The sequence below is a fragment of the Osmia bicornis genome, chromosome 1 (assembly GCF_907164935.1).
Source record: "Osmia bicornis bicornis chromosome 1, iOsmBic2.1, whole genome shotgun sequence".
NCBI lineage: Eukaryota > Metazoa > Arthropoda > Insecta > Hymenoptera > Megachilidae > Osmia > Osmia bicornis.
In genome coordinates, this window is record NC_060216.1 from 16,267,013 (window position 1) to 16,282,220 (window position 15,208).

The 15,208-nt window shown below is 40.2% G+C and overlaps 2 protein-coding genes across 5 annotated transcripts; one reads left to right on the forward strand and one right to left on the reverse strand.

The window, feature by feature from the left end:
• The first annotated feature begins 3,663 nt into the window (after positions 1–3,663).
• On the forward strand, positions 3,664–14,136 carry LOC114871897. 4 transcript variants are annotated; one of them, XM_029178460.2, is made up of 6 exons: positions 3,664–3,832; positions 10,326–10,563; positions 10,639–10,778; positions 10,860–11,401; positions 11,457–13,124; positions 13,306–14,136. In XM_029178460.2, exons 2-6 carry the CDS (start codon positions 10,335–10,337, stop codon positions 13,367–13,369), a joined length of 2,643 nt encoding a protein of 880 aa, XP_029034293.2. In that variant the 5' UTR covers positions 3,664–3,832; positions 10,326–10,334; the 3' UTR covers positions 13,370–14,136. The 4 variants fall into 4 exon arrangements, with proteins under 4 accessions (XP_029034293.2, XP_029034292.2, XP_029034294.2 ...); XM_029178459.2 differs by lacking the exon at positions 3,664–3,832 and adding an exon at positions 4,180–4,323; XM_029178461.2 differs by lacking the exon at positions 3,664–3,832 and adding an exon at positions 4,181–4,323 and having other exon boundaries at positions 11,457–13,163; positions 13,306–13,398.
• Positions 14,137–14,272: 136 nt separating this feature from the next.
• On the reverse strand, positions 14,273–15,208 carry LOC114871901 (leucine-rich repeat extensin-like protein 3; the record flags this gene model as incomplete). Its single annotated transcript, XM_029178465.2, has 1 exon — positions 14,273–15,208. A coding segment is annotated over one exon (936 nt), but the record flags the coding sequence as incomplete, so codon positions are not given.

Sequence of the window (15,208 nt, forward strand, 5' to 3'; positions counted from 1 at the left end):
CGGATCCAACCAGCTGCTTCATCGAACAGGCCTGGATATCCGACTTCCGCCATCTTGCGTGGTAACAGTACACTCCTCTTTGGCCCCACGAAGGAACTGGACATTAAATTTTCACGGTTCAGTGCCTTCTGTAGGACTATCCAGGACAATGATGTCCGCAGGAGGCCCCTCGAAGACGTTGCATATGGCACGCGCGACCATCCTGGGCCCCTGGAGGTCCCAATTAAAAGGACCTGTCCTAACGTCCTCTCTTCCGGTCTCGCGACTCCGTCGAACAAAGTGCACGCATCGATGCTCGGTAGAAAGGTGGCCATCTTGAGCAGTTATGGAATTGGATTAAAATTTCAATTTTTCGGCAGGACGAGCAAATTGAATCTAAATATAGGGGGGCCTAGAGGCAATATCCACCTCATTTTACAACCGGAATTTCCTAGAGACGCGACGCCCCCGGCACCTTATGGAACACGTTATACCATTGACTTCCACTTCCTGCTCTCTAAGAGGTTTCTATATTACTCTCGTGAAAATTTCATTATTTTAAATACTTAAGGACAAAGAATTTCTATGGAAAATCAAGTGTTATTCGTTTATGGGTGATTAATTAGAAAATGAGAAATTCTTAATCAACGCCTTTTATTTTGTGTCTAGGAAGAAAAATAAGCAATACCAGAGGGCGTAATGGGATAGAGGAGCCATTAACTGGCAGGAAGACAAGGACAAAGCTTGATGACTTCCAAAAGGTGCCCGAGGCGTCTCGACGCCATCTTTGTGGAGAATATAAAGATCCACTGAAGCGTATAACGATTGGTTATATTTAGCATTGTTATGGATGAATGGAAGTTCGTTGCTAGTTGCTCGAAGGGTTGAACTGTTGTGTCGTACAAGAATTGATTGCTATTCTATGAACTCATATTTCAAAGTTTTAGTTTTTTAATCTTATAGTTGCACGTTTATTTAAAATCTCAAAAATAGTCATAACACTCAATTACACTGCAATAGCTTTTGATTATGTATGTCTTACATTAGATCTAATGAACTTATAATCTCATTGAAGCTGGAGGCTATATAAGCCTCGAGTAGGTGTATTCCCATAAGGGGACCGTTAAATGACAGTAGTTACCATTTGCAATAAACGATTGCACGTAGATGAACATAAAAGATAGGCTCATAAATACTAATTAACAGTGGAAGAAATGAAATTAAGACGCCTCGTAAAAATTTCGTTTGTTATTATAGAATTGAATTATCATTGGAATTAAGCAGCGATTCGCTTTTCGTTCGTTGCGAAGTTGTAAAAGACCATTAGCGGTGCACGATAAACCTTTCAACTCGAGCAATCAGACAACGTGGCTCGCCAATTTTGGTAACGAGTCGTGGCACATTACATTGCGAAACGGTTCGGCAAATTAGCCTGACGGTAATTTAGCCAGAGATATTTAGGGTTACGATTTTGAAAAGAATTATACCTGAGTCCTCGTGACGCCGAAATTCTGCCCTTTGGAATTTCCAAATGTCAGATCCTATAATATACTCGTCGTATGATTGAAACTTTCCAAGCAAACGTGCTTGCTATGTTACGCAATTTAAAAAGCTGTCTTGCCTTTTCTGAAAATTTCCAACTTACGATATCATAACAGTTGAACAGTTCGTTTTAACCGGTAAACAGTAATCGTTTGGGAACACTCTGTCGGTTCACACGATACATACCTATTTCCGGTTGTGGACACTTAGATACCACAATTAATTTCCAGTTTTCCACGCAGCTGAAACGCGAATGTACCAAGCAAAAGGTGTACGCCAGTTGGACGCATTGCAGTTGATGAGACTCCTCACCTGTCCTTTGCTGTCCCCTCTGACTAGACACCTTTCAGTTGTAACCTGTTAATTATTGTTTATAAGGCTAACAAGAAATTGCTGTCCAACGAACTTGTGCGCTTGACTGGCAAAATTATGGGGAGAGGAATATTAAATTTCTATTTTTAGGAATATTACTGTTTCCTTTGCTTTAGAGGAAAAATAGAATCATAAATGAGGTAAACGGTAAGTGTAGGAAATTCTAGTACCTGAAAGACCCTTGGTGAAAATTCTAGAGACAAGGACTCATCCTGGATTAGCCAGGCAGGACACTTTGGAAATCCCGTAAACCTTAAGACAACGAAAATTTGAAGTAATACGTGATAAGAAGAAATTCATGTAATTTCAGTTGATGATAATTAGAGTTTGCTGTGAGTTAGATGAATTTACTGGAATTCTCTCTCCTAAACATAAAAAGTTATAATTTTTTAAACCTTGGCTATTTTTGATTTCGTAAGTTCCCATGATCAGTGGGTGGCACGTTAACCTTGCTATTTTGGAAAATCCCGTCTACCTTTGCGTGAACACGATTAATTTCTCTAAGAAAAATGAAGGAAGGTCGAGAACGAGAAAGGTACACGTTAAGTCACGATTCTGGTATCGTGGTCGAATAAATTAGAATAAATTTAGTAGCCATTGACATTGAGTATTCAGTAGTCGAGTGAAGGGGACATCGTGACCTGATCCTTCTCGTAAATTAATAAACGATCAGGCTAATTAGGTCTCTCATTTTTAGGGCAATTAAGGGACAAACATTAGCAGGGTACAAGTAAATTTTTCCTTAGTTGTTAGCTGATGGCAGAGAACTTTAATCATTTAATTCCTCCTCTGAACTGAAATCTGTTCTTATTTATCTTGTAACCCTCTGTAATTGATTTCCAGGTGCCTGTACCGGTAGATTTACCTGTGTTACGCAAATGTACCGGTTAAAATCACCCGAGATCCTTTGATTCCCGATGTCTGACCACATGTGTGAAAGGCGTAGGCATTCGAGGTGTTTCTAAAGCGGCGATGTTCGACCATAACCCACGCAGCCCAGGTTGAAACATTTAAGATTAGTGGCCGAAGATAACGCGTGTATATGTTCAGGGCCGTATGTCATAAACGAGAAATCGACAATATGAAATTTTGCAATCACTTCGATTTTTGATTGTTGATCATTTACCTATGATATCCAATTTTGGGTAGCTTTAATTTTTTTTTTTTTTCACTAAAGGCAAATTGATTGGATTCTGTTTCTGATACTTCGTGGGTTGTTTGATCTGATAAATTATTCTTTTTTTATTCAGGATTAAGGTAAAAATTCACGCTGATTGCTCGAGTCATTTAAACATCGTCTGGGAGAGGACAATTTCTGAAGCAGCTTTCAACGAGCCTATTGGCTGCATCCTGACTTGAAAAAGAAGCTGCAGAGGGGAACAGGTTCTAGATTCATTCACATCTCTCGTAGAGACCTTGAGAGGAGGCAATGGTAAAAAAGGCACTCTGTACCGATAGACTCATCCTGTATTCCTCTCATAAACGTCCAACGAGACAAACCAATAAACTATAGTGTACTAATTTTGTGTTAATTATTAATTTCTTTATTTCAAGGTAGGAATAGGAGAAGTCGTTAAAGGTGGAGGAAGGGTGCGAATGATTTACACCACCCTGTTTCCTGTCCATGGAAATGGTATTCGCGAATACCTATACCCTATACCTACCTTCAGGTTTTCGATATTCCTCCTCGTTGTTGCCGTTCCCCTCTCCGGAACCCACGTGCATCGGCGCGTAGGCAACCTTACCCTGAAGCTGCTCGTTTCTGGATCCGCTCGCCAGTTTCGACAGAGTCGTGCCGGTGATCGCTTCTAACCGATCGCTCTGAAAAATTATTCTAACGCGTGAATCGGCGTCGAAAATAAACAGTGCAAAACAGTTTTGTTTAATGTGCATTTAATTTTGTTATTATGCATTGAGTTGCAGGATCTTTTAGTCAGAGGTGAGATTTATTTTTAATAATCACAGAATTATTATAGAGATATTTTAAAATTATTATACAATTTTCTTAGCCATTTATTGGTAGTTCAAATGTTATAGAAGAATCTTTGCATGGCAACCGCAGTTCCTTTGTTGACTCCACACCAATTAGCGAAACATTCGCGAAACACGTTGCGATTTTCTCCGACAATGAAACGTTCTTTGTATTTTTTTTGCTCGAATTCCTTGGATCTTCTTTCCACGAATTGGTAAATCAAAGTTCATTGCTCGCAAGATTGTTTACACGAAACAAATCGTCGCGTCGCGAATTGTTTGCCCTTGAATTCGTCAAAATATTGGACTTTCTCGGTTCAAATATGTAGATACTAGTTCGTTTCAGTTACATAATTCGAAACTGATGTTATTTGGTGTGTTTTCGACAATTTTTCAAAATTTATTGCTGTGTTTGATTAGATTTTTAAGAGTTTGAGTGCAATGACTGTAGAAATGACTGTAAGTAAATTAATGTAATTTCTTAAAGAACACTTAGCAATAGTAATTTTAATATTTGTGTTTGATTAAGTTTGTAAGAGTTTGAATGCAATGAGCGTAGAAATAGCTGCAAATAAATTAATGTAATTTCCCGAATTTTGTAATTAATACAATTTCTCGAAGAACAATGAACCCGTTTCACATTTAAAAGAATAATTGAACGAAATTCATGCAAAATGCTTTTAGTTATTTCCGTTGAAAGGTACACAAACGTAGCAATAGATACTTAGAGGTCGTTGATTTGGCAAATAAACTCAATACGCGGTATAAATTATGTAAATGCGAGTGTCTTGTAACCCGAAGATGCATTTAATATATTCCCGGTCATTCGTAATCGCGGTAACCGGCTGTAAATCATAGGCAAATTCTTTATCATGGTATGAATACAAGGATTCAAGAAACAAACTTGAATTATTGCCTACTCGTCTCGGGAAATTACCCGTATGAATTATCCACCGATAAATGCTACCAACTGGTATTTAATCATTTAGAAAATTCCCAGCTAGCCTATTTTTAGCTGTAATTAATTTCAGAAATTTTTCTCTAATTAAATACAAGGGATTAGTCAGGTAAACGTGTATGTATACACATATTGGCCACATGGTTCGGTAAATATGAACATCGTTTCAACGTTCAATCATCGTGGCTACCTGAGTATGATTAGGTAAAAATTTCTTGTCTAATAAAAGATTCAAATAGAAAGAGAACAATGGGTGACAATTTGTATTTGAAAAAAGGGATTGGCAGTGCAAATGGACACATTGGATAATTGCATTATGCGACTGATCTTATTGTTTGATTCATGTATGGGCGTTAATGACCCTTGGTTCATCCAATCGTCGATGCAACTTTTGCAATTCTCATTGTCCTATTCAGCTAGTCATCGTATTCGTTAAACGGCTTTGAATTAATGAGATTATACCTTAGATTGTTTTCTACACTTATAATCACTGTTTCATTATTTTCATCTAGTGATTTTCAAAAATTTTATATCAGTTTTTCTTTGTTATAGGAAGGCAGTATGTTTCTAATTAGTAATCCCTAATCCACAATTAGCAGAATATTTTCTTTATTAGAAGAACATATTATTAATAGTTTCTGATTCCGAACAATTTACTAAAAATTGTGTATCATAATTAAGATTCATATTTTTAAAAAAAATCTAATTAGTGATCCCTAATTTCTAATTTGCATATTTTCATTCCATTCACCATATCAGAAAGCTCAAACTAATCTCCTGAAAGCATCTATTAATAACCCAAAGATGTTCACACCCTGGTTGGAAAATAAAAGAAAAAGGATACCTTGTTAGCCCACCCTTGGAATAAAACAAATTTCGTCATCGTCCAATATTATCCCGGGACTAAAAAGGGTAAGGATGGGAAGGAACGGTGCAACCTGAACTCACCTGGGTGGATTTGTCGATCGATGACGTCATCCTCGACGAAACCAGGTACCACTCCTTGTGTATATCTACCTTGCGACCGTGTACGCGTGTTCTTCGATGCTTGCTGAATAAAAAAGGATAAAACGGACGAAGAGGTACACCGGTGAAGGCAGCCAATCGGGCAACGAACTCTCTCGCTAGCCGATATACCTCTCTCCTCTCATCTCCTTTTGAACCTTAACTTCTTCGACGTGACCTTCGCGTGTCATCCAGGACCTAGATAAAGGCCCTGTAGATTGCTCTGATTTTTTAAACAAACCTACAAGATCCACGCGCTAATTACATCCTACGTGAAATCATTAACCCAGCCTCCATTGTGCTATTGTAGTTTGCATTTAACGAACCGAGTTCTCACTTAACTAAACGTGCCATTATAATTAGCGTAAAAATAGAATGGCACCTATGTTACATAATTAACAAAATTGTAATTGTAATCAATGAGCCAGAGTGGTGTTACTTCAGTAAGTAATAGAAGTCAACCGGTAGCAAATAAAAAGTGGGAGAGGGGCTTAATTTCGTTTGCAAAAGAGCAATTTATAAGCGTGACACGTGCTCCAGAAGAATTAGCCTCGACGATTATCTACCCTTTAAGAGAGCGAACCTCGAGCTTCTTCAGGGTCGTGTAATTATACCGTTTCGCGCTAACGATTACTTTGTGGAACTGCAATTAAGGAGACGCATTAAATATGCCGGCTAAGAGAAACGTTTCAGGTACGTTGATTCAACCTAAAATGGTACACTGTTACCATTAAGCTATTATTTCGAATAGATTCTCGTACCGGAAAATTTACAATGGATCGTGCGTGACGCTCTGATAATTCCCGGAGGTGAATGTTAAAATTATTATTAATCGTGAGCTTTCTACCTTGCCGTAAAATTTCGAAGAGGTGTAAAATGAATTTCGAAAAGATCAGAGGTCGTAAAAGTAATTCCGGGGTACCTGATCGAACAATGGACAAATGTTGTGTCGCGAAAAGCTGGAAGGGCACACCTGACCTCGCGTATACCTGCCCTCCCTGTCGGTCATGGGAACCTGCCCTTCGCCGGCCCTAGGCTAGGGCTTCCAATGGAACAGATGTCGAGTGTCCTCGCAGGTTGACGATTCTCCCACGCCGAATGTATTGTGTTTGCCTTTGGATTATTTTGTTTATTTAATTTTCCTAGGAAACCCTGCGCGAATCTCGAGGAAAATCTTGACCATAAATACGAGTTCGCACCGAGCGTGTTAATTCTCTCACGTTCGAGAGAACATTGTTTCCTGGTTTGCATAAATCCTCCAAGCTTCACCAAGACTCTTGTCGACGTCCTGCACTCTTGTAACAGTTATAAAGACATCTATTCAATGGACCTCCATTCCTTTCTAACGCCTATTCTCCACGAGTTTGCACGAAGAATTATTATTATTCTCTGGAAGTAATTTACTTTGGGGCATACGATCTTATTCATTTATTTTTATAGGTAAATTCTAATAGTATTTGGCGAGGAAAGTTAGAAAATACTAGTTTCAGAACGTTTTTAGAGTACCTTTGAGGTTTAATATTGTACCTTTGTACTATGCAAGGACAGTTTCTCAAGTGGTGGCACGATTCTCATCGGGGCGAATGATCCCATTAGATTTGCCTCGTTTAAGACGGAATGTAGGGCTGTTGACGAACATTCTTAACCAGTTTGCTACGTTTACGTTTCTCTTCCGAAAGAAAAAACCTGTTGCATTCCTGGAATATCCTCGGTCGACGTTCATTCAACGTCGGTGTTGTTTGTAAAAAGTTTTAATTATCACTACTATTGCAGGAACCCTGTCTAACGAACAATATCTACCAAGTGTTCGATTTCTACAAACACTCTTCGTGAGTGTAAAGTAATGGGAATTTCTGTAATTTAATTTTCATTCCTTCGTTCAAGGGATGATAAATTCGACGGTGGATTAAAAATAATAGGGCGATTTTTGAAACATTTTGTCTGTCGCTTTAAATCTTCAAAAATTTAATTCCATTCCAAAGTGATCCGAACAAATCCGCTTTCAACTGCAAAGGACCATGAAAATCGCCTTTCGAGAAGGAGATCCATGGAGGGCACATCTCGAATCTGTGTCAGATGATCGTGCCGAGGACGTTCGAGACCCATAGTTTTACTTTCTACGCTCGAAAAAAGAGAAAAACGAAAGAGACGTCGACTGAAACACCGTGGCACTGATTTCTTTCGATTCGAACCGGTTCCTTAAAGAAAGATGCATTTTGGGGATTCGTCATCCTCTTCTTCAGAGTTACGTCACCCTAAGTAAATTGAAATTTAATTTTCACAAAAACTGTCAAAGATACAAAAGATATCTTTACATGTATTTATAGAGTGAACTTTCATCTACAATTTCAAATTGAAAGATTTGGAAAAGAGTATAAAATGGCGGAGGGGGACCTGAAATAATGGATCCCTGTATTGGAAGTCATAAAAATTGCACCAAACACTTGTTGCACCTCCACTTTTAACAAAGTTTTATCACTTTTAACATCAGAAAAAATTAAGATAGTGGCTGGAAATGGTAGATCTACCCTATCAGACCGCAACGGATCGTCCCATAAAGAACCACAGCCATATCGTATATACCCATAGACCGTTCCATGAAACGATTCCATGGAAACGGTGCAGCGAGGTAACGATTAAACAGCATCAAATTACACAGCACCCACGTCGAAGCCAGACGGTGTACCGCCTCTAACGGGCTTCTTTTCATTCACCAGCAACCCGAAAACTATCTCTTATTCCCCCTCCAGGAGCTTCTCCAGAAATAGATGCATCAGGATGTCGCGTTAGTACACCGGAAACACTCGTTTCCCGTCCTACGTTCATCTTCATATTCCGTCCGTTTCCCATGGAAAATTGAAATGGTCTCTACTCGAATCTCTGTTATTCAGTAGGCAGGCTCACCCATTTCAAGGTAACGGTGCGAGATCATAGGTGACGGGAGATGCATTACAGTTATGCCTAGCCATATGTGGCCGGCCTTTGATCGTTACAAATTGAAAGGAAAGAAAAATTTGAAAAATTTTCTTTTAATACCCTAGAGCAATTTTGCATAATTATCATCTTAATTCGAATCGTAGCTCTACTAACGAGATAATGATACTTAATGTAGACGAGCGAAAGTCTGGAGAAATTTGATAAATACCATTGGTATGGATATTGATAGTCGATCGATTAAAATGCGCGTGAAAGTCATTGATTTTCAATTTCACAAGACGATATAGAAAGCTGCAAAAAGAGTGTCCATCAACCGTAACGTCTTTGCATTTTAGTTTATTAAATATATTGAATTTGAAGGGTGTACACTGTTCCTTTAAAATTATTCTTTCAATATATAAAAGTTTTAGTCACGATTGACCTAGGCTCCGTTGTTCAAGGGTTAAAGAGTCGAGAGGTTTTTTTAACGTCGCAATCGCGACCGGATGTGCAGCATTTACTCAGCAGAGAGAGGAGCATGGCGGTTTTCACGCGAGCTCCTGTACTCGCTCCATCCCGGAAAAATGCATTGCACTTCGCCGTTGCATGTGGTGTATGTGATATGCACTTATACGGCCGGCTCGAGACACACGTGGGCACGCTACATACACTTTTTTTATTTCCCTCCTGTCTCCACACCCTGTTCTCTCTTCTCCAATCCTGTCGATGTATGTACAACGGGTGACACTATAATAGCAATTTAGAAAATTTTCATTTAAAAACGTCATCTTTCTCTCAGGCAGACTATAAAGTCATCTGCTTATTGCTATTTAACCTTTGGAAAGTATACACTGTCACGCCAATAATGTTTACTTTCAATATTACTTTCTAATGTAAAAATATTAATGAACCAATATTAATTATTGTCAGTGATTTTTAGCCAGCTATATTGATTCCTGGCAGTTTTAACTGATAGCAATGATTACTATTTCAAGAGGTTTAGCAATATTCTTAATATTCATTGATGACCTTTTATCTCTGTTCAGATGCGTGGGTCTCTGATTAATCGTGAACAGATTATGTGCGTGAGAAAATTTTGGTTGTGTAATTGCGTGTTCAATTTTTGAAATGCATGATTTTGTAAAGGCGTAAGCGTGGTAGTGAGTAGGTGAAGCTTCTCCTCTTTCCATACAGGAAATATTGCTAAACGTCCTTGGAATGCTGGGAAAGTGATCGTTCAACGATCCAGACTTTTACTGATGATTCGAATCATTTTTCTTATAGTTCTAGCACACCAGGAGATCGTCTTTTTTAGTATCGCAACCAGTTTCTCGAATATTTGTATTTTTTATCATTAGGAGAAAGCTTTGAAATTTCTGTGCAATAACTCTGTTTGTTACATTTAAAATTGATTCAAATAAACATCATGTTACACACAATAGCCCAAAGGAAACGTAAATGCAAATATTTAACAGGTGCACGAATGTCTTATTCACTGAATTAACGAACCGATGACCTTATTTGGTACCTCTACCCTGAAGCAGATGCACACGATGATTATTTTAATTTTAATTTGTTCCAGGCTATCGCGATGCGTCTCTTTAAACGGCAATCCTGTGATACCAGCCCTCAACTAGTTTCGGCTACTCCGTTATCTCAGGATGGAAGTGTGCCTCTGACAGTAGCAGACGAAAATTATGATAATAAAAGTGAGAAGATATCTCAGAATGAAAAGGACGAATCGAAAAATTCCATAAAGGAAAATACTTGTAATAATGAAAAACCTTTGTCGTCGCAGTCTTCTGTCTCTAATCGTAAAGGTGCAAATTGTGGACAATTAAAAAGAATTTTATTTTGAAATAGAATTTCATTTAAAAATATGACGTTCGTTATAGGAATTTCAACATGGGGCAGGAAAGTGGGTCGAAGATGGGATCAGCTGAAGAGATCAGATAGCTCCGAATTGCTTTCGGTTTCCGGCCGAAGCAGAAGATGGAGTCCAAACCGGAAGGGTGCCACAGACGAAAAAGAAAATGTAAATGTCCTGACTTATATTAGTAACACTTGTCGTTGATAATATTCAGCAGCGATAATTTAATAAATATACCATTTTCAGAGCGCCATTGGGTGGCCAGAGCTACCAAAACCAAAGAGAATTTCCAGGGTGGAATCGTTAAGAAATCTCTTCAGAAGCAGCGAAAGAAATAGCAGTTTTCTAAGCAATGACGTATCAACGAGGAACGTGACTATTCAAGAAGAGGATGTCACTTGTATCAGTCATTATCCCATGGAAAAGGCCCTAAGCGAAGGTGCAATCAAAAATGTCCCCTTTAGAATCAGCCTGGATGACAGCAGACTGAATCGTGGGACTCTTCTTCACAAGAAGAAGAAGCAGCTCAGTCGCAGTATACAGGACCTCCAGGAACAGCAAAGAGTTCTTGATTATATCTTGAAGAATCAAAATATGTTGAAGACTCAGGAGGGAACCACTTTCGCTAAAGAGACTTTAAACAAAGTTAGAAGAAGTACTAGTCCCAAGAGAAGAAGCAATGAGTCCACTTCTGATGGAAGTAAGACCAGGGATTTCTTCAGCAACCAACTCAGTAACATCAAGAGGAATTTGTTTAGTGCTCGTTCGAGTGGTAGCGAATGCGACAGGTGAGTCAATTATTTCATAATTAAAAATTGAGAAATTAATGAGATTGATTTCCAGACCTTACACGACTACTGGTTTGGAAGACCTACTGAACAATCTGCGATTGGGCTGCGACGAGAGTGGTTATGATTCTGATAGCACCCGAGCTGGAGCCGACTCTCCAGACAGTGAAAACTCAGTGCCGGCCATGTTGAAACTCCGTAGCTTCTCTATAACTTCGGACGACTACCATGGCGTCGATTTATCCCTACCAGTTAGCACCCCAAAGGAAAGAGAAGAGAGCGAGCCAGGACCTTCCTGTCTAGAGGACACAGTAGTCATCACCAAGAACATTCTCAACGAATCCATACAAACGAACACCACGGCCTTGATGTCAGAAGCTGAAGACACAGACAGCTGTGACGAGGACACCTTCGAAGGATTTACGGAGTTCCAGGCTAGCTGCGCATCTCTGCAAGCGGATACCTTGAAGAAATGTGAGAAAACCCTGTCCAAATCTTCGAATGAGTCAAGAATACCTACTTCTTCTGGGAACAGCGAACTCAGGTTATCCGGGAAGAGGTCTTTCGCTAAAACCCAGCAAACAGTGCCACTCTCTCAAGCGGTGAAGCTTCAGAACCTGCAGAAAGAAAGAACATCTCAGATTCCTCTGAAATCTAGAAAGCATACGCATTCTAGCACGTTGAATCTCCTCGATAATGCTGCTTCTCCTTGCAAGGACAGCCCCCCAGCTACGAAGATCAACTCCACCATTGTTAATAGTCCTGTGCAGTACTATAGTCCAAAGAGAACCAGGTCGAGCATCGAACTCGATGATTCTGACGTGATCAGCAACAGGAACAAGATGAAGAAGTCCATGAATCCTCCTGAAACGCCTGCGAAGACCTTGGTGCGTAGGGAACTGAAAACGATGAAGCTGACTGTGGAGAAACCAGGTAGCTTAGGTATCTCTGTGGAGAGAAGAGAGGCTGTTAGACCCTTCTACGTGATCTCTAAGATGAACGTCAATGGAGAGGCAGCTAAATCAAAGCAGTTTCGTATTGGGGATGAAATTGTTCGGGTCTGTGGACGTAGGCTACGTGGGATGTCTGCTGTAGAGGCGAGGAATGCTCTAAGAAGCTGTGTAGGTGTGGTTGAGCTGCAGATAGCTAGGGAACCGACGTTTATCTTTGGAGAAATGTTTGGCGACACCTGGGGAGACATCTTGGTCCGCACTAGAAGCGACTCCGAGGTGTGGACCTTGAAACAGAACGTCCCTGATCCCAAACGAGAAGATCTCAGCAAGACAATAAAGAATAAGACAAATCTGTCTATCAGTATGAACCATGGGAACATGAAGAAAGACAGTGACCAGGAGATGACTGGCATGAAAAAATTTTACGTAAGAAAACCACCTATGACCTTGGCTTGTCCTCGAAGAGCGACCAGTTTGTCGATGGATCTACTAACCATCATTTTGGAAAAGGGTGCCTCGAAGAAGTTAGGCTTCTCCATTGTGGGTGGTTCGGATAGTACCAAAGGTTCAATGGGTATCTTCGTGAAGGACATCATGGCTGGCGGCCAAGCTGCCGAAGAGGGCACTCTAAAAGTTGGAGATGAAATTCTGGCGATCAATGGGATATCCATGGATGGATTGACCCATGCCAAGGCGCTGCAGACGTTCAAGGCTGCCAAGGCTGGGAAAATGGTCCTCCATGTAGGCAGGAGAGACCCAACGCATAAACGGTTGGGTTACAGGAGATAGATTTATCACTGTAACTTTGGGTTAGTTCCGGTGCTTTGCTTTATTAACCCTTCACGCGATATCACGTGATTGATTCTACACTGCTTGCTTTTGGGGATTTGGTGCTTTCCTAAATGACCATTTTAATGATTTCTTTTTTTTAATATTATTATTTTGTTACAGGTACATTATTCTATCGAAATCGTACGATTGTCTGGACAAACTAACAGAGACTGGAGACGAATGAAGAAAAGAAATAAATTAAATCAATCAGTCATTAAAATTATTCTTGCCAGAAGCCAAGGTGCATATATTTTGCACGTTGTTACGATTTACATTTATGTTAATTATTTACCAGCATTTCACAAATGTACATTCCTTTTTCGTTTAGTGATACGTAATCAACGTGTAACATTTCTGCGAGATTGATTTAGATTTATGTTAATTAAGGCAATTATTGTGATATCGGTTAACTATTTTTACCAGAAAGTGTACTATATTTCTTTAGTTCTCTGAAATTTAATTTAAAAATTTATGTCCTGGATGTATTGGTCGGTCAAATTATTATTAATTGATATACGTGATTAGCATCGTGTTTCGTGTAAATTTCAATTTTTATTTAAAGGACTCGTTTGTTTCAACGTATCGTAAAAAATTAATAATCGTAACATAGTCATATCCCGTTAGATGTAGAACGCTAACAAGTCGGATTATGGCTATTTAATTAAAAATAGTTCGGATTTAACAAATGTTTCGTGGTCGAAATATATCTTTGTTTAAGTACGAACTACAGAATTGATTAACTGAGATATACTCACTACTCAATTTAATTGTAAGCCTAGTGTTTAGTTGATTAATACTTTTAAGCTACTGAGACTGACATCCAGAATGTCTACCTGAGAAATGCTGTGATATTCATTGTAGTCGCATTAGCTGGTATCGTACAAAATGTATGTAAAATAAATTTGGTTTGTTAATAAACGTACATACATGGTTAATGTACTTTGTAAACTATCTGTAAAATTTATTTAATTAACATTGCTGTCAAATTTTAATTAAACTTAATAAGAATATTGTCAGAATTACAGACATTTTTTTGCAGTATACATTTATAAGGTCGCAACAAATTAACTACATAGTAAAGCGGTATTTAACCTGATGGTGGAAGGTAACCAGGTTGCGGAGCGGGGGCAGGGATAGGAGCAGGAGCAGGAACTGGGGCCGGAGCAGGGGCAGGGGCAGGAGCGGGAGGAAGATAACGCGGTCCAGGACGAGCAACATAAGTTGGAGAAGGTGCTGGAGCAGGATAATTTGGTGCAGGAGCAGGATAACTAGGTGCAGGAGCTGGATAACTAGGCGCAGGAGCGGGGTAACTAGGCGCAGGAGCTGGATAACTAGGCGCAGGAGCTGGATAACTAGGCGCAGGAGCTGGGTAACTAGGCGCAGGAGCTGGATAACTAGGCGCAGGAGCTGGATAACTAGGCGCAGGAGCTGGGTAACTAGGCGCTGGAGCTGGATAACTAGGCGCCGGTGGAGGTGCAGGATAACTTATCCTAGTAGGTGGAGAATAATTATAATTAACAGCAGACGATTGTCTAGAAGTTGGATAACTGGCAACAGCAGGACCTGGAGCTGAATAACCATACGTCGAAGCATATGCTGAAGCACTGCTATCAGCAAATGCATTCACTCCAGATGTACCAGGTGACGTGACTGGTCCTATTATTTTCACCGCATTTGCTGATGCTGTTGCAGATGCTGATGCAGAACTGGCTGCTTGCTGAGTGCCTTGGCCATAGGGTGGCAGGTATGTCGGTGCTGGCGTTGAAACCCTTGGTGGAGGTTGAGGGGGTGCTGGAGGTAAATATGCAGGTGGTGGTGGTGGCGGCGGCGGCGGAGGAGGAGGAGGAGGAGGAGGAGGAGGAGGAGGAGGAGGAGGAGGAGGAGGAGGAGGAGGAGGAGGAGGAGGTGGCGGTGGCGGTGGAGGCGGTGGCGGAGGGGGTGGTGGAGGAGCTGGAGGTAGATAGACAGGCGGTGGTGGTGGTCGTGGTGGAGGCGGAGGAGGAGGTGGTGGTGGTGGTGGCGG